Raw genomic sequence first — 19,244 nt, 5'->3', positions numbered from 1 at the left:
CTCCATTTTAGTAGAATAAAACCCAAGGCTCAGAGAAGTTGAGTGACTTCCTAGAAGACAGAGCTAGTAAGTCAAAGAACGGGTGCTTGACTTCAAAGCCCATCCCTTTCCACCACACTTTACCTGCTCCTGCTAACTGCTACAATGACCGGGCTTTTCAACAAAACTCTGAAGCTGCCAGAATGGTTCATCATCTTCGTTACCCACCCTGTGTCCTCCGATCACACATTTCCCTCCCAGCCGAGACATCCACTGACATTTCCTGCCTGGAGTAGTTTGCAGTAGTGCTGGCTGTTCAGTCCTTAACTCAGTTCTCTTTGCACTACAGCCGATGCCCCTCTCCCTTCACTGCCTTCACCTTTTGTTTTAGCCCCTTGTTATGTTTATGTAAACATTTAATATAAACTTAATAATACAATCTGTGGCATAGGTTGGTGTGTAGACGCCATGAGTTAATGCACGTTAGGCATGTACGTATAGCAGCCACTCACCCGTAGGAAGAGTCTGTGCCGGCAACAGAAAGTCATGGGAGACCCCATACCACATGGCAGTGGTTAGGAGCTCAGACTCTGGATGCATGCTCTAGGTTCTGCTACTTACTTTGGCATATTTCACAACCTTTCTGTGCTGCAGTATACTGGGAGTAACAGCAATACCTACCTGTTCATAGGATTGTTATGAAGAATAAATGAGGTGATGCATGTAAAGTGCTTAGAAATGGAGCTTGGCACACAGTAAGTGCCTTATGTTAGTGTTTGCCATTATCGTCATCATCATCACCATCACCATCATCATCATCATCATTTACTGAAGGCTCATTTTGCACCAGACTCTATGCCGTAGCAACGTGTAAGTATTATGTAACTTAATCCTTATGTGGCTAGGTATTATCATGATAGCAACTTCACAGGGAGGAGAGAGGCTCAATAACTGGATTTGGGATCACAAGGCTAAAAAGTGGCAGAGTAGGGATTTGAATCCAAGCAGTCTGAGTGTGAAGGCTGGTTTATTAATCTGTGTGACATATCGTTGGGCAGTGCAGAAAGCCCTAGCACAAGTGTCAAGGAACTGGACACCTAGTGGGCCATGAACTACATCACCTTTTCCCTCTGGGGCTCAGTAAAGAAATGAATGCTTTGAAGCAGGTGTCCTTGAGGACTGCAAGGCATCTTCCTGTTTGAACACTACAGTTTTGTCTTTTGAACTTCACCTTGACCGTGTGAGATCTCACTCTCTAGAAGGCTGATGCTTCTGACAAAGCATTCCAGCAGCCCAATCCAGATACCTTGGCCTCAGAAGACCTCCCCAAATACTGCAGTATTGATCGTCTACACTATCATTTAGCACAAGTCGTCACTGAGTGGAAAAACTTAAAAGGCTTGGGGATTTTCAATAGGTGGCATGATCTCTTAGTCCAGTGAGTGTGAAATTATTCATCATTAGATGAAGTAGGAACCTAAGGAGTCACCTGCTCACACATCCTCATTTTGCAGATGCTTGAACCAAAGTAGATGCGAGGTTGCCTGACCCAGCTTCAGCACTCCAGTCATGCCGGGAACTTCTCAGGAGCAGGGATTACGTTCTATTCATCTTTGTAGGCATGACCCAGTGCCTGGTATGCAGTCGGCTTTCAATATGTGTTTGTGAATTGTCAAACACATTTGACAGTTTTGTGCAGACCACATTCATGAGATGATGGATGTCAAGTACTTGGTCAGTGCTGGGCACATGATAGGTCCTTGATAAATTATAGCTAGCTATACCTGTGTTTAATAGATCCCCTAACTTCTCTTTCTCTTGCCATTCATCAAAATTACAAACTTCAAACCCCTGTATTTGTGATTATTTAAGAAATGAATGTCCATGTGTTTAATAAAAACTTGTACAGAATTTTAAAATTTTCCTGTATAATCCTATAATCCCCATAAAAACCCTATGAGGTAGGTACCACTGTTACCCATATTTTACAGATGGGGAGTAGGAGGCTCCACGAAGTGCAGTAACTTGTCCAAGGTCACGCCGTTAGTGAGTGATGAAGCTGGGATAGGGTCGCAGCGAGTCTGGCGCTTGAACCCACACTCTTTTTTTTTTTTTTTTTGCAGTACGCGGGCCTCTCACTGTTGTGGCCTCTCCCGTTGCGGAGCACAGACTCCGGACGCGCAGGCTCAGCGGCCTTGGCTGACGGGCCCAGCCGCTCCGCGGCATGTGGGATCTTCCCGGCTCCGGGCACGAACCCGTGTCCCCTGCATCAGCAGGCGGACTCTCAACCACTGTGCCACCAGGGAAGCCCCAAGCCCACGCTCTTAATCAGTACACTGTGTTGCCCATTTTCCAAGTGCTATTTTTCACGAAGACGAATTGAATTTGTTCAGTGCAATGTCTAAAACATGATTTATTTACCCTAAAGTAAGATAAAGATCCACTGAGGGTCAGAGGAAGGCATTCTAATATTTGTAAATTGGACACATTGTAAAACAGTAAAAGCCAGGGAGAATGGGCGGTGTGTTCCATAACTCAGAACACTAATACATCATCTGTTTGGAGAAGGCTCGAGGAACCGTTACCCAGTCAAACTAACTCAAGTAGAGGGGACTGAGGATACACATGCAGAGGGAACAGGAAAGGGGGTCTCCTGGGTGCATGAGTGGACCTCACAGCCTCACTGTCAGGAACCAAAAGCAGCTCTGGGGATGCCTACCTTCTGGCTTTCCTGGACCATGTGGCCTTGGTCTTGCCCTGGAACATTTGTTTCTGTTGGCAGACCAAGATCCCTCTACCTTTGTGGTGCTACCAGTTACCTCCTCTGTTTATTCAGGTTTCCTGCTTCCTTACATCTTCCACATGCATGTGCCTTTGACCTTTTCTCTGTAATGACTTTCCCCTTCAGCTCCCACCTCTACCTGCCCCAGTTTGTTGTTACCCAGGTGAAATCCCGGAGAGGGAACTGCACTGGCTCAGCAGACTGTGCACACCACAGTGTACTTGCTTTTATGTCATGTGTGATGCCTTATCATCTGTGACCTGGGTGGGCGAAGTCATGGAGTCAGAGTCCTGTTCGTTGAGCAGCCAGGCTAGAACTTCCCTCCCGCTAGGTCAGAAAGTCACTTGAAAATCACACCTGCACTTGATCTTTGATAAACATTGCCCTTTTTAAGCTTTTCTCTTATTTCTTATGTTTTCTCAGAAGTCCTCCCAGGTTAAGGTGAAGACTCCCTCTTTTGTATTTGCCGTACGTGGTGTCCTGCAGCGGGGGGACGTGCAGTATGGCGTTATTTTATTTTCCTGTCTGTTTCCCCTACAGGGACTGTAACCTTAAACTATTCATTTTTATATCCACAGCTTTAAATATGTTGCTTAGCATGTAGTAGATATTTAGAATATTTATTGAATAAATGAATGGGAAAAAATTATGAATAGCTCGTCACTTTAAATTAAAGTGTGTAAAGATGGGTTAATAGAGCTTTATATGGCTTTTAAAATGAAGTATTAGTAGATTTATTAAGGTAGACAGATCATAAATAAGATGAGTGCTTAAATTTGATTATGAAAAGGTATTTTTAATACAGACACTCCTTCCTGTGTATCAACGGCCTGCTATATTTTAATTACATGAGTCAGGAGTGTGAAATGGAAGAGAAGCAGGAGACATCATCCTAGTTAATATACAGATTTGCTCAGCAAATGGGAGAAAATGATATTATGGCTTTAGTTATACTTTTCACTCAACACTGTTAATGAATATGTTGTGTGTGTGAGTAGCATTTGCTTCAGCTCGGATGCCAGCGTCACTTGGAAAGGCTTTTCATATTGAGAACACTGTGCTTTCCATCTCTCAGTGCTCTGTCTCTGACAGTCACTTTTTCATCCATTAGCTCAAATTCATCAAACTGAAAAATGGCCAAAAATGTTATTTTTTAAGCCGGCATGAACACTGTAATGCAGAAAAACAAAGGACAGAAATCCACTCTGTTCCATGAATAGTCCTGGGATACAGCTCTGTCATGTCCTGTTTCGTTTGACGCTTACTGTGTTTTATACCTTTTGCAAGAATGCAAATCCTCAAGGATGATTTTGGTCCTTATAATTGCTGCAAAATGCTATGAACCAAGCTTGTTACAAAGTTGTACAATTGGACACATTTGCTGCAGTTCAGTTGGTATTTCTTAAGCACACTGTCAGTACACTGGTTTGTCTGGTCATTAAAGATTATAACAAAGAAAATCCTCTACTTTAATAGATCATAATTTACTAGGAAGAAAAAAATAATACGTCCCCCCAAATGACAAATCTTTTAAGGGAGTGTGAAAGAAGAAATTAGCTAAAGCTAAAAGGCCTTGGAAGACTCCTTGGGTTGAGTCTTAAAGGATGGAGAAACCCTTTTGAGTGGTGACTGTAGCCTGGAAGCATGGGTGTTAAACTCTGATGGGATGCCTCAGACACTGTGGTTCTGGTGTTGAGAGCCCGGCCTCTGGGGAGAAAGGACAGGGTGGGGAAGGAGGAGAGTGGGGGGCTGACGCTAGTCGAGTTCAACAGGATGCAAATTGTAGACACTCTTGAGAGGTCACACTGGGAAACTTGAGCGCCAATTATAAATAAATCACTATGCAACGTTAGTCTATTTGGATAACATTCATGACCTTTCCCACTTACTATCCTTCTCATACACTCAAAATTCATTTTTTGCCCTTTGCCTCCGGACTTCTCTGGGGCCAGCAGCCCGCCGACCAGGGGCCCGGGGCCGCGCGGGCTCAGCCGACTACCATGAGCTCTGTGTCAGACCAGCAGTTTGCAGGTGGTCGGAGGAGGCGCAGGAGGACGCGGCCCGGGTGGCCGAGGAGCGACAGCTGCTGTTCGGAGCCGGCATCTGCAAGTGGTTCAACGTGTGCATGGGATTCGGCTTCCTGCCCATGACTGCCTGCGCGGGGGTCGCACTCGAGCCCCCGGTGGATGTCTTTGTGCACCAGAGTAAGCTGCAAATGGAGGGCTTCCGGAGCCTGAAGGAGGGTGAGGCCGTAGAGTTCACCTTTAAGAAGTCTGCCAAGGGCCTGGAATCTATCCGAGTCACCGGCCCTGGTGGGGTGTTCTGCATTGGGAGTGAGAGGTGGCCCAAATGGAAGAACATGCAGAAACGCAGATCAAAGGGAGATAGGTGCTACAACTGTGGAGGTCTAGGCCATCATGCCAAGGAATGCAAACGGCCACCCCAGCCCAAAGAGTGCCAGTTCTGCCAGAGCTTCAACCGTATGGTAGCCTCGCGTCCCCTGAAGGCCCAGCAAGCTCCCAGCTCCCAGGGAAAGCCAGCCTACTTTCAGGAGGAGGAAGAAGAGATCTATAGCCCTGCCATGCTCCCAGAGACCCAGAATTGAGCCACAGTGGATGGGGGTTATCCGTTCGTGATGAGAAAGTTTTGAAGAACAGGCATCAATCAGCAGAGTGGAGAAAGGGGGGATAGTGTGGGTACGGGGCAGCTGGCACTGCCATATATCTCAGGCTGGGATCTATAGCGTCACCCCCTCTTCCGTCTTGGTGGAGGGAAGGGGTGAGGCAAAGAAACTCCAATCATGCTCTATCCAAATGCACGTGAGGGCTTTGGGGGGTAATTCTTCCTGCATGCTTTATCTGAGTCTCCACCCCCAGAATCTCCAGCTTCTGAAAGTAGCCTGGATAGGGAAGTTGTTTTAAAGGATATGGAATAATATTTCCCATGCCAGAGTGAAAAGATTAAGCATAAGACCAGATTGATGGACCCAACCCACAAGCCACTACCTTCTGTAGGAGGAAATATCTCAGGGGTAAGCCAGGGTTTTTCCACATCCTGTCTCCTCATAACCCCCTCCTGGGATAGAGTGCTGACCACTGTCCCAAGCAGTGGGCTGTGATGATAGGCAGAAGGGGTGGTTGAGGGAACAGCTGCAGACCTGCTGCTTCTAAGCCCACTCCCACCCCTTTCTGGGCCAATGCAGTTTTATTTATTTGCTCCCTTGGATGACTGTACCTTGGGTCCCACTTTCTCCAGGATGCCAACTGCACTAGCTGTGTGTGAATGACGTATCTTGTGCATTTTAACTTTGTTCTTCGTAATAGAAATGTTTTGTATTTTTGTGTATTTTAATCTAATTTAATGAGTGCCCTCATTCCTGCACTGTGTTCTCAGGTACGTGAGCAATCTCAGGGATAAGTCGGCAGCAGCTCCAGGTCTGCACAGCAGGGATACTTTCTGTTGCTGTATCACCAGAGAGAACAACTATTTGGAGCATATAGCCTATTGAACTCCTCATTTTTGCCAACTAGAGCTGGCTTTTCTGCCACAGTGTCCTCTTGAAACCCCTCCATCTTCAGTGTTTCATGGGAGACTAGGTTTTAACTGGGTTGCCTCATGACTTGGTCTCCTTCTGCTGAAAGATTGGAAATTGGTCTGAACAGGAAAAGGTGGTACAGAGAGGTTAGGAGAGGCTGGGCCAGGTAAAAGGTGCAGAGAGGGGAAGCCAAGATTAGGCAGAGGTCATCTGTATGTGTGATAAAGGATTCCTGTTCCAGATCTCTAATCCCAGGGCACAGGACTCGCTTTACACACCAGGTCCATCCTTCACTGGATTGGGCTAGGCCTAACACACACAACAGGGTATATTGTGTATGTTTTTGTAAAAACTGTGAGCTGGTAAGGACAGGTTTTAAGAACGATTCCTCTGTACCCATCTTGAGCTGCCCAGAGATGGATATATGAAGGAGGGACAAGATCTTTAATCTTTAACAATTCTGGGCTTTTCCTCCTTGGCTTGCAGAGAGACCATCAGCGATGGCTTCTTGGTGGTTCCCAGAGCCAGTGTCCTGCCCTGCTGCAGCAGTAGTTAGTGTCATGGTAGCTAAAGGAGAAAAGGGGGTGTCGTTTATGTGCTGTGAGATCACTGCAAACCTACCTCACTGTGTTGTAATGGGGCAAATGCAATAGAACGCATTGGGTGATGTGTGTCTGATCCTGGGTTCTTGTCTCCCCCAATTGCTGCCCCCCTCTAGCTATTGTATTTGTCTGGGCTTCGTAGGACTTCACAAGTAGCTGATTTGGTGATTGCTAGGTGGCCTAGTTTGTGTAAATATAATGTGTTGGTCTTCTCCATGTTCTTTTGGGATTTTATTGTTTACAAACTTCTTTTTATATTGAGAAAAATAGCCAAAGCATCTTTGACAAAAGGTCTGCAGCAGCCAAAAAGATCTGAAACATAGCTTGGGGGCACCCCCCTTCTTGAAGTGGGAGGTCTTGAACCACACTTTCTTTTGTGTTCCCCTTCCCCTGTTTTCCATTTCGAATAAGATCTTCTGTCCTAAAAACTGTATTCGTACCCCCTCTTCTTTCCCCCTTCGTGCCCCCCCCAAAAATAGTCCATACACCTATATGTTTAATTTGTGGGGTGTCTGTGATTAAATGATTTGTGCAGAAATCCTGAAGAAGCTAAGAACTCTCCATCCCTTGTTCCCAGTCTCCTGAGCCATGATGTGCTTCATGCCAAACAGACTGCTGTCTTTGGATGGATTAAAACCTACTTTAATCTCTAATCCTAGGGTAGAGAGGAGCAATGAAGGGGCCTTCCATATAGAAAGTGGGGTTGGGAGACCACAAAAGGAAAGAGGAATGTTTAGGCAAGTCACTCAGGAACTTATATGCAGGTGCAAGAAACTTAAGTTGAAGTGGCCACAAGATTGTTTAATAGGAGATGGACGAATGTAATTCCATGTTTACTGCTAGAAACCAAAGCTTTGTGTGAAATCTTGAATTTATGGGGAAGGAGGGAGGGTAGAAAAGCATGCACCTTTCCCTCATCCCTTCCCCTCATTACTGCAGGAGACTGAGCCCCCTTGGGCTTTGGCGACCCCATCTGAGCAGTGTTTATTTGATGGTTGATTTTGCTGTGCCAGTTACTTCCTTTCCCATTTGCTATCATTTTGTAACACACATGCTGACCCTTTTCCCTTCCCCTTCTTTTCCTTGGGAAAATACAATGAATGAACACTTATTGGTACTGAAAAAAAAAATTCACTTTTTTTGTGATTCTAGAATCGAGAAAAATAATGTCAGAAAATCTCCCTGAAAGTACTTCTGTCTTTTTTCATCACACTTAGCTGCTCACACATGGAATTTTTAGGTATTTTGGGTCATGCAGCTGTGAACTCTGAGTGGCTCTCAGAAATCAGAAGTTGTGACCACATCTTGGGGATTTCTGCACTCTTACTGAGACATTAAGCAATAATAGGAGAGAAGTTCTGAATCCTAAGAGGCATATTACCACTGTGAACTTAAGGATCAGTCCTTCCACAGCAGACATGACCTTATTCAGACTGTAGAAAGAGACACAGTCATGAATATGAAGTTTCAAGTCAGTTGGGTTGCCTGTGTCACTAGTTAGAATTTCTTAAGTTTAGAGTGGCTTTGTAAATAAATACTTTGTCTAGAACTGATTGTCTAATATGGTATTAAAATTAAGTCACATGAAAAATTCAGTTCCTGAGTCACACAAGCTATGTCGCACACAGTCAATACCTACATGGGGTTAGTAGCCACCATCATCATCGGAGCAGATAGAAAACATTTCCACCATTGCAGAAAGGTCTTTGTTACAAAACAGGTCTCGAATCCGCAAGCCTACCTCTTAGATAGGTCTTGGAGAGCGTGCAACGTCAACATGGACAGAGAAGTTTTTCATTTCCCTCTATACAACAATTTGTGCCTTTTCTTTCCATGCCCTGGACAGTTTTTAAGACCTGGAGCCGTAGGCTTAAGGTGGGAAAAAGCACCTTAAAAACCTCGAGGCCCCAAAAAAACCCTCAATTTAACAGAAAGGTTCTCATAATCTGATGAACAGATGGCCGCAAATAACTACATTTCCAGCAGCTTTGTTCCTTTTCCTCATACCCGTTCTCTTCCTCCTCTCCTCTTTTCAGTATTTCTCCTCCAGTAGGTAGTGAGGCTGTGATAGATTTTTCATCTTCCCAGTGAGGAGCAAGGTGGACCTTTGATGGGTGAAGAGCTGTATTGAGCAGGAAGGGTCAGGGACCGCTTCTGAGCCTTATTCTTCAAACCTGTAAAATATGCAGTTTGACCAAATGATGCTCTACAAATGGTCCTCTACAGTTTGTATAGTTTCTAATTAAGGGATCCTCTTATACTCTTGGACTCAGAATGAGAGACTGAGTCGCTTTTTCCTCTAAAAGTGTGTGTGTATTTATGTGTGCCCACACTATATTTAGTTAGACAAAAATCCAAGATGCTAAATACCAGGAAGTATATCTCATGTGCTGTTTTTTTACTTTCTCATCTTAACCCATTCAATTATTTAATGAGTAATTAGTCTCATTATCTATTGCTATGCAGCAAGCCACCCCAAAACTTAGCAGCTAAATATAACAGTAATAATTTTGCTCAGGACTCTTCAGTTGGGGCAGAGCTCAGTGGAAATGGCTTCCCTCTGCCCCCATGATGTCTGGCACCTGAGCTAGGGAGACTCCAAGGCTGGGGTTGACTCAACAGCAGGGGCTAGAATCATCTAGAGTCTTCCTTACTTATGTGTGGGCAGTTGATGCTGTCTGTGAACCGTGACCTCTGCAGGCCAGAACACCTACACGTGGCTTCTCCATGTGGGCTAATGTGGGCTTCCTGTTCTCATGGTGGCTGGATTCCAGGATGCATGTTCCACTTAAATGAGGTAGAAGTGCCTAATGCTGTTGTGACCTAGACTTAGAAGTCAGGTAGCATCATTCCTACATCACTCTGTTAGTGAAGGCAGACACAAAATCCTGTCTAGATTCAGGGGGAAGGCACACAGAATCCCCTCTATATGGGGGAGTTGCAAGGTTCTAGAGGAGCTTGTAGGATGGGAGATTGTTGTGGGTTGAATGGTGGGCCCCAAAAGATAAGTCTTCAGCTTAATCCCTGGAACCTGTGAACGTTACCTTCTTTCACCTTTACTAGGTTAAGGATCTTGAGATGAGGATATCATCCTGGATTATTTAGGCAGACCCTAAATCCAATGACAGGTGTCTTTATAAGAGTCAGGCAGAGAAATATTTGACATAGACAGAAGAGGAGCAGGCAATATGACCACAGAGGCAGAGGTTGCAGTGATGTGGCCATGAGGAATGCCCACAGCCTCTGGAAGATGGAAAAGGCAAAGAAGGAATTCCCCTCTAGAGCCTCCAGAGGGAGTGGAGCCCAGCTGACACCTTGATTTCAGACTTCTGGCATCCAGAAATGTGAGAGAATGAATTTCTTTTGTTTTAAGCGATCAGTTTGTGGTAATTTGTACGGTGGCTTCTGGAAACGAATGCAGAGATAGGGTTCTGGCCATCGTTGGAAAGTACAGATGGTCCCCAACTTAGGATGGTTCGAATTACGATTCTTCAAGTTCATGATGTTGCAAGAGTGATGTGAATGCAGTAGATCCAGTTTTTAACTTTGAGCCTTTCCTAGGCTAGAGATGTGTGGTACGGTCCTGTCTGGTAACACTGACCTGCAGCTTACAGCTCCCAGTCAACCATGCCACCACAAGGGCGAACACCCTGTATAGACTTGCACCCGTTCTGCTTGTCACTTTTAGTGCAGTATCCACTAAATTACATGAGCTATTCCATACTCTATTATAAAACAGGTTTCGTGTTAGATGAGTGTGCCCCACTGTAGGCTGGCGTAAGTGTTCTGAGCACATTTAAGTTTGGCGAGGCTAAGCTGTGATGTTTGGTAGCTTAGGTGTATTAAACGCATTTTCGACTTAAGATATTTGCAACAGATGGTGAGGTTTTCGGAATGTGACCCTGTTGTAAGTTGAGGACGATCTGTACTATGTGCCACACCACCACCACCACCAACTGCTACTGACCATGCACACCCAACACGTACTGAGCGCAGTGCTGAGTGCCTACCTGAGTTCTCTCTCCTTTCCTCGCAGTGACCCTGTGAGGCAGGGTGCTGTTATCTCCCATTTAGCTATGAGGAAACTAAAGCCCAGAGCGTGATTAACCTCCGCAACTTCTTCAGCTAGTAAGTAATAGGGTTAGTATCTAGTTTTTATGTCTGCATACATACTGCTTATACAAGGACATATTACGTGTACATATACATGCACGTGTACAAATATGTCGAACTCGAAAATTTATGCTTTTAACTTTATTCAGAAATGTTTACTGTCAAAAAATAAAATAAATGTGTCATAACCAGTAATGTATTTACCTGCAGAATTTTCAGTGGCACTGCTGGTCATTGTGTCGCTAGGAATAACAAGGAGTGGACATTTTAAAGCTACTTCAGTACTGGTTCAGTGTTTGACTACTTCAAGCAGTTTTAGTTTCTTGAATACTTTAAGGAGTCACACTAACTACAGAACCAGCACCTGTGTTATAAGAATCATGGTTTGGTTGCCTTTTGAATTACTTTCCTGCCTTTCCTAAGCCACATGTGAAATCATCTAACTAAATAAGGAGTTGCTTTGATAAATAAGGATTTAAAGAATACGAAAAACAACCCTCGGTAGGATCATAGCCTTTCTGTATTTAATAGAGAAACCTCCTAACTGGAATGCTTGTAGTATACATAAAAGTACGCGTATTAGTCAGCCTTTAATTATCGGCCAGCTTTATTAAGTGGAAAACTTCTTAGCATCTCCTAACAATTGATTTGCTAATAGTAGATGCTCTGTGTTTATTGTTACAGGAGGAGTTAGTGAGTGGAACTTGGGGTCAGCTTAAGCCTTTTTCAGTGGAAAACAATACGGTGTAGAGCACTGAGTCATTTAATAGCCACTTACTAAGAACCTAATGTGAGCAGACACTGTGATGGAGCCCTGATGTGTGGTTCCCGCCGCAAAATCTAACAATTAAAAAATCCAGGGCTTCCCTGGTGGCGCAGTGGTTGAGAATCCACCTGCCAATGCAGGGGACACGGGTTCGTGCCCCGGTCTGGGAAGATCCCACGTGCCGCGGAGCGCCTGGGCCCGTGAGCCATGGCCGCCGAGCCTGTGTGTCCGGAGCCTGTGCTCCGCAACGGGAGAGGCCACAGCAGTGAGAGGCCCGCGTACCGCCAAAAAAAAAAAAAAAAAAAAATCCATAAAATCATTATCATCACCAATGTGGGCATAATCATCACTTAATTTCAACAAGCATTTTTAGGTGCCTACAACTTACCGAGAGACACAATAAAAGAAAAAAGAACTTCATTCTATCCACATAACATCCCTTAGGTTTGTAAACGTTCTTGGCACCTTAGAAAGTTGGTTCACATCTACTGCATTTTGTGATTCTCTACAAGCATCCCCATGGGAAAGATACAGCAGGGGTAATTTAATTTTACACTTTTGACTGAAGGGGCAGCTGGGCATCAGTGATCTGTTTAAGGTCTCATGCCTAATAAGTACTACAATCAACCTCCCATTTTAGAAAAAATAAGAATGAACAGTGAGCAGCAGAGCTCAGCAGCAAGTACCTTTTGCGGACTCAAGGAAGTCATTGAGCCAGGGCCTATGGATGTGTGGTAAAAGACTCGGGACATTTTTGTCCCTTAGCTAGCCGTCATATTTGGGTTGCCCAACGGCAGGGAGTTTTGACCATTAATACACTGACTGTGATCGGCCATGTTAAGTAAGCATGTTTTCTCTCTCTAACAATTCTCTTAACTCCAAGATTAAAAAAAAGTACTCTTCCTAAAATCCAAAAATAGAGGGAAATGATCATTTGGGTCACTCATTGGGTTAAACCAATTTCATGCCATACATAATTGGTTGCTATTTTAGAAGTGAATGGTTTATGGCTCACATAAGCAATTTTATATATTCTTAATTGAAACCTGCACTGCCGTTGTTGGCAAGGAGGGTTCCACGAGAGCAGAGATAATTTGTGTCTTGTTCATTCACTGGTGGAGAGCCTTGGGCTTCTGACTTTTGCGGTGGTTTTTGGAAAATAATTTTCTGGTCCCAGTTAAGTGACTGGTTTCCGTTTGAAATCTTCAACTCTGCAAATCTCTTGTTAGTCTAGTTACTATCTGTGACAGCCTAATGAATGAGTAACAGTCATTTACTCAACAAATGTGTATTGATTTCTTCCTGTGGGCCAGCCACTGTACTGGGTACTGGAGATACAGCAGAGAACGAAAGTAAATGCGGTCCCTCCTCCGAGAGCTTGGCGTCTGGTGGGGAAGCTTGATCACGTGATCAAACAAATAAATGTAAAAATGCCACTATGCTGAGTGGATGCTGTGTGAACGCATAGAGGGGTGATTTGGCATAGTCAAAGAGGGGGCTTCCAAGACAAGATGATTGTATAACCGCTAAAAGTGAAACTGAACAACAGAAAAAGAGATGATGGCAATCCAGTAATGTTGGATGTGGATTCCTAGAACATCTGATGATAGTAGCTTCCTTTGGGAGAGGAGTTGGGTGGGGGGTGGGGGGAGGTGGGATGGGAGGACAGATGGGAGAGGCCAGCAGAAGGCAACTTTCCCTTGCTTTACCATTTTCTATTGACCTTTTGCAAGGAGAATATACTTACGTGTGAGATTCAAAAAAGTAAAAATAATGAGCTAAAAGGAAAAGAGAAGAAAAATCATAAATAGAAAAGAAGGGTGTATCATGATAGTTGCTTTCTTTAAAGACCATTTGACTACATTGTGGTTGAATTAGGGACCTCATCTGAAGGATAAATACAGACTGTAATTCCTCACACTTAATTACAAGCACTTTCTGCATTAGAAAAAGGGAGGTTGTTTAGAATAAGTCTTCTGTTTTTTCATTGGCGCAGACAGAACTTGGCTGCTCGTAGGTACGTTAACTGCAGGATTTGCAAATAGATTATTGTCATTAGTAGGATGACTTGTATTGAGAGCTTATCCTGTGCCAGGCATGGTACTGAGCAACTAACAGTGGGCATATTATTTCATCCCTATACAAACCTAGAAGATGGTTCCTGTAGTTATCTCCCTTTCCCAAATGAGTGAACTGAGGCTTAAAAGAGTGGTCAAGTCACTTTTCCTACGGTTTCAGTAAATGACAGAGCTGGGATACGAAGGAAAACTGAGCCTAGAACTCCTAACAACCGTGCCATACACCCTCCGTGATACTCTGCAGGCTGAGGCGTCACTGTTCCTCAGAGCCTCCAGTCCCCATGCTTGTGGCATTATTGGGATGGTTCAAAGAGTCAACAGCAAGGGCACATGAAGAGAGCTGATGGTCTGTAGTATCCCTCCACTGATTTCTAGAACCTTCTAAGTATCCAAACATTAGGATAAATACTTCTTACTCCCAGCTGGTGGTATGCCTCCTACACAGTATATTGAGAAATTGTCTTCTCTTTGTGTTTTCTAATGGACCTTATTGATTCTCTTCTCTCACATTGGACGAATCACTTACTGAGCTTAGAGAGGTTCAGACGCCTCACATCCGCAGACTTAATTACATGGGAGCAAATCCTCCCAGTCGACTGCCCAGCTTCTTGGCTCATTTCCCATCACACTCTCATTGTCCAGAGTTGTTCTGAAGCCATGCTGCCAACTGATGCTTTGGAAGGATCCTGATGTGTAAAAAAAAAAGTGATGTTAGAGAAAGCGGAGGTGTGGTTTACAGGCTTCAGAGAAGGCAGACCTGGGTTCAAACCTCAGCTCTGCTGCTGGTGAGCCAAGTGCTATTGGAAAAGGAGCTTAACTCCTTTGAGCTTTGCTTTACTTGGGATTCGGAAGTTGTGTTAAAGATTGGCACTAACCAGAAAGTAGAGCGTGGTAGACACCCACAAATGCTTACTATTATTATTGTCAACTTGAACACTTGGAGAGTCACCTTACAAAGAGGAGAAGAGGATTCATTTGCTAAAATTCAGCACAGAGTCATAAGCTCGCTTTCAAAGAAATGACTAATGGAGTCTTAAAAGCATATTTAATGTGGGTGTGGCTGAAAAATCATCATTGCTACAAGAATTACAGTCACTCCAATATTTTTTTCTATACACATTATTGCTGATTCAACTTGAAACAGAACTGTGTGAAACACAGGAAACGATAACCATGTCAGAGGATGAGACAGCCTATAAAGAAGCAAACTACTAAACAAACAAAATAATTATGTATTCTGATATGTCCTTTGAAGGAAATAAAGAGAGAGATGTGATACTTTGTAATTGGCCATGGCTTGCTTCAGACCCAGATCAGCATATGCATCTCTGGCGAGGTGAAGTTTAGTAAAAGCCTGAAGAATGGATTGTGACAGCCGTGAAGAGCTGAGGGAGATTCCAGGCATTGGGAGAGGCGAGTTCAAAGGCCCTGATGGGGAGAAGGCATGGAGTAGGCAGTCCCCTATGGACGTAGGAAGACGGAGTCACTCTTCAGTATTCACTGTAGGAAGGTGCACCCTTGAGAGAGGCAATGAAGGAACAACACACTTGCACTTGGGCCCCTGCTCTGCCCCATGTCATCTACGAGAGGCCATTTGACCTTTAATGGCTTGTTCCTGATTTGTATGATTTGATGCTTACTCAAGGTGGTTCAGAAGTCTCGCCGTTTTGGAAGCCCTGTGCCTTTGGCTGGTCTATTCAGAGGCAGTACCCGCTGTCTGTCCGGAAGATTGATTGTCCAGATGCCCTGGAAATATTGGGGATGGCGTGATGGCTGCTAACGTCATTGGCCAGCCTCTGAGATGGCACCATCATAGAAGACTTCTCAATAAGGAACACACTGGAGAGCAATTTATGAATATACATTCCATTTGGCTGATTGCAGAGTCCACAGCAACCTTAAAGTATTGTAAATGGGCTCCACTATCTAATCAGGGGAATGCTAACAGTCTATTAATTGCTGTTTCTGATTATTTGCATTTAATTAAGGGGTACTCTTGAGAAAATGAAGGACAGCCTAACCTCAAACGATGGCTTTACATCTTGGATAATTGAGTATAAGTTCTGTCTTTGCAGCTTTCCTAAATTGTTTATTTCTCCAGATGTTTCCTAAAAACTATGATTTTACCTCTTTCCTTTCAGTGGATGACCAGGGATTTCTCATAAAAGCTTCTATGGTTTAGTTTTCTCAACCAAATTAAAGCTTAATTAGCCAAAAATCCATATCTATAAATAGTTTATGAAATTTGTACAAGCATAATTAATTTCAGTTAATTGCATAAATAGCTTTTCCATGCAGACAGTAATCTTTTCTCTGCTGACCTCTAAACGTCAGCTTTCAGGTTATCTATGTTTCTAGGCATCCCTGGTAATGCTAAATCAACTTGCATAATTCTAAAAGTGTTACTCTCTCCTTTGATTTATGACTTTTATCATGGAAGTCAGTGATTACCTCGGCAACTCATGTTTCATATTTTGAAAATGCAATGAAAACAGTGCACTAGAATAGCATTGCTTTTGTTTTGATGGAAGCCCAAAAGAAAAATTAGAAAAATGATTTTGATAACATTCTCCTAAGCCCACTAGTTCTCATAAAGTTACCTGGGCTTTTTTAGTCTATTTGAATGACAGTTCAAATTACATCGATCAGCGACGTGTCAAAAAGAGTAGCTATTATGTTTTAAATCTCCTGATATTTCCAGGATTTCTCTTCCTGAGAAGAATGATGACTTTACCATACACTGAGGCTGATTCTCTTGCTGCAGAATCTATTCCCTTTGCAGAAGTCTTTAGAAAGCCATTTTTAATCTTAAAGAATTATTCCCTAAAAACATAGCCTTCTCACTTGACTGGAAAGTAAACTTTCTTATTAGATCCCTCATTATTTCCTTAAAAAGTCTTGCATATACATTGAGGATGGTGAAATTCTCTCTTTCTCTCTCTTCCTTCTTCATTTTCTGTAACGGAGTGGTTATTGATTTTGGAGCTCTTTCAGAAGACCCAGAAGCTTCTTTCCCAGGAACACCCTGCAAAACTTGCCATCTGTCTCACTGGCCTGAATGGTGTCACATGCCCATCTCTGGACCAGTAACTGTGGCCAGAAGGCATGATTATTATCGTTCGCTTGGACATGAGTCACAAGTCCCATGCCTAGTACCCAAGGCCTGTGCAGAGAGGTATGAAAGCAGAATAAAAATGAGGGTCATCCCAAGTGAAGTGACGGGGATGGTTGGAAGGTAATCACAGGTGCATCTCACAGAGCTGAATTTACTGCATTTTTCTGCGATGATAACAGCAGAAGCCCGGGGAGCCTCTTGACTTTAGAGTGACTTTCGCTTCAAGATGGTCGGTGTATGTGAATTTCGAATCTGAAAAGTGCTATTCCTTGCTGTATTTCTCTAAGGTTCATTAACAACCAGTATTATAGAACCAATTCAAAAGGAACATGTGTTCAGTGACTATCTTATTATTAGCTTCAGGGCTACATTTTTTTTTAAAATGCATAATGAAATCCATGGAATATTTCAAAAGAATGTGGCACTTTGCAAAATTGGCTTTGGGGACTGTGCCTGGCTTAGAGTTGGAAGGAAAAATGTCTGGCAGTTGCATGAATTGGAAAACCTTTGTTCTGTCTTTAGGCTGCAGTTAGCCATAAGCAGTTGAAAACAAGAGAAATCCAGGATCTGCATGACTTTCAGAGGATCTGTGGAGGTTCAGTACCTTTTTAGTCTTGTACACAGACTCTAGGAAGGTCGTTTTCCCCTGTGGGTATGAAGACACCCTCCCTACCTTTGTCGGGGTTTTGCTCACTTCAGAGGATAAGAAATGGGAAGTGGCTATTGTCAGTGACAGGACAGTGCTTCAAGAATAGCAAGGGTCACTATTCCTTCTCCCTAAGGATTGGTAAAGCACAAGTACACACGTACTTGGTAGCTTTTCCTAAATAGCTATCATTACCACTCTTTCCAGAACCATGTGGAGTCTCATCATTATTAAAGTCAGGACACTTGAGTTATGGTCTGGGCTTCGTTACAAGCTTTGGGACCTTGGGTACACTACTCGTCTCCTCTGGGCATCCTGGTCCATGCTGATAAAATGGAGAGTCTCAAAGGTACACAGGACCTTTGAGTTATATCTCAGGTAGCTTTTATCTTTGGAGTTGTAAACATCTGGAAGGGGGAAATGTAGAAGAGGGACTTGTGGTTTAAAAAGTGCATCTTCGGGGCTTCCCTGGTGGCGCAGTGGTTGAGAGTCCGCCTGCCGATGTAGGGGACACGGGTTCGTGCCCCGGTCTGGGAGGATCCCACATGCCATGGAGCGGCTGGGCCCGTGAGCCGTGGCCACTGGGCCTGCGGATCCGGAGCTTGTGCTCCGCAACGCGAGAGGCCGCAACAGTGAGAGGCCCCATACCGCAAAAACAAAAACAAAAACAAAAAAAACCCTGCGTCTTCCTTAGCTTCTCTTAACTATCTACTTAAAATGTCTAAGATAAAACAAAAAATGAGGAATTATTCCATCACCAAACTAGGGGTGACTGTCAATCTCTCTCACCAAACTCTTGGAGAAATTTTCATGAACCTTTAAAGTTTATGGAACTGCATTAAAGGACACAATTAAAGATACTGTATGTTAAGTCATCAGAAATAGAGAATTCCTCCCCTTATTAGGAGTTTCTTGGGAGATGCTTTAATTTTGGACCTGTATTTGTGCCCTGGATGCAAAATCCAGTATCAGCAGCAACTGGAAAGATGAACATTTCCTCTTCTTTTCTTTGTGGATGCTGTTTTTGAGTCAGTCTGCTCTCAGTTCTCTAACCCCACAGGGAATACACACACACACAATTACACATGCATATGTACATAAGACACAAATGCATACATATGTGCACAAATACACACATGTATATAGACATATATACATGTTTATACATACCCATACACATACATGTGTACACACACATACATACATATATATGTATGCATGCAGCTATGTATATACACACAGACATATATACATAGACCTACACACAAACTAGTAAGAGGCTACAATCCCCAAAAACAACCTCCAGAAATAGGAAAGAGCCAAGGCATCCTGTGGGAGATGCAGTTCCCATGTAGAAAGCTCTTTAAGCAAGAGAAGGCCCAAGGATTCGTGAGTAACCAGGCAAACTGGAAAAATTTGCCCTTTATGAATTTCTTCTGCAGAGCGTGAGAGATGAGAACCTTCCCGTCACCTGAAGGAAAGTTGAAGCGGATGTGAGAAGGGCGTTCAGTCAGTGTCCATGGGGACAGAGTGTATACCCGGGAGCAGCATCGCACCCAGTTAGGTCTTTCCCCTTAGTGTGAAATCAGGCAATATGGAGCCTCTGGAAGAAACTACATGATAAAGAA

General features: G+C 43.7%; 2 protein-coding genes across 3 annotated transcripts in view; both read left to right on the top strand.

The window, feature by feature from the left end:
* Positions 1-19,244, top strand: part of SGCD (sarcoglycan delta) — a 418,608-nt gene that overhangs the window by 26,361 nt on the left and 373,003 nt on the right. The window lies entirely within an intron of this gene.
* On the top strand, positions 4,762-5,366 carry LOC116751816 (protein lin-28 homolog A-like). Its single transcript, XM_032628153.1, is given in 2 exon segments — positions 4,762-4,795; positions 4,798-5,366. Coding segments are annotated over 2 exon segments (603 nt in total).

Source organism: Phocoena sinus, chromosome 3 (assembly GCF_008692025.1).
Source record: "Phocoena sinus isolate mPhoSin1 chromosome 3, mPhoSin1.pri, whole genome shotgun sequence".
In the NCBI taxonomy this organism is placed as follows: domain Eukaryota; kingdom Metazoa; phylum Chordata; class Mammalia; order Artiodactyla; family Phocoenidae; genus Phocoena; species Phocoena sinus.
The sequence above is the reverse complement of the archived record's forward strand: the minus strand, read 5'-3'. Positions and strand labels throughout refer to the sequence as shown.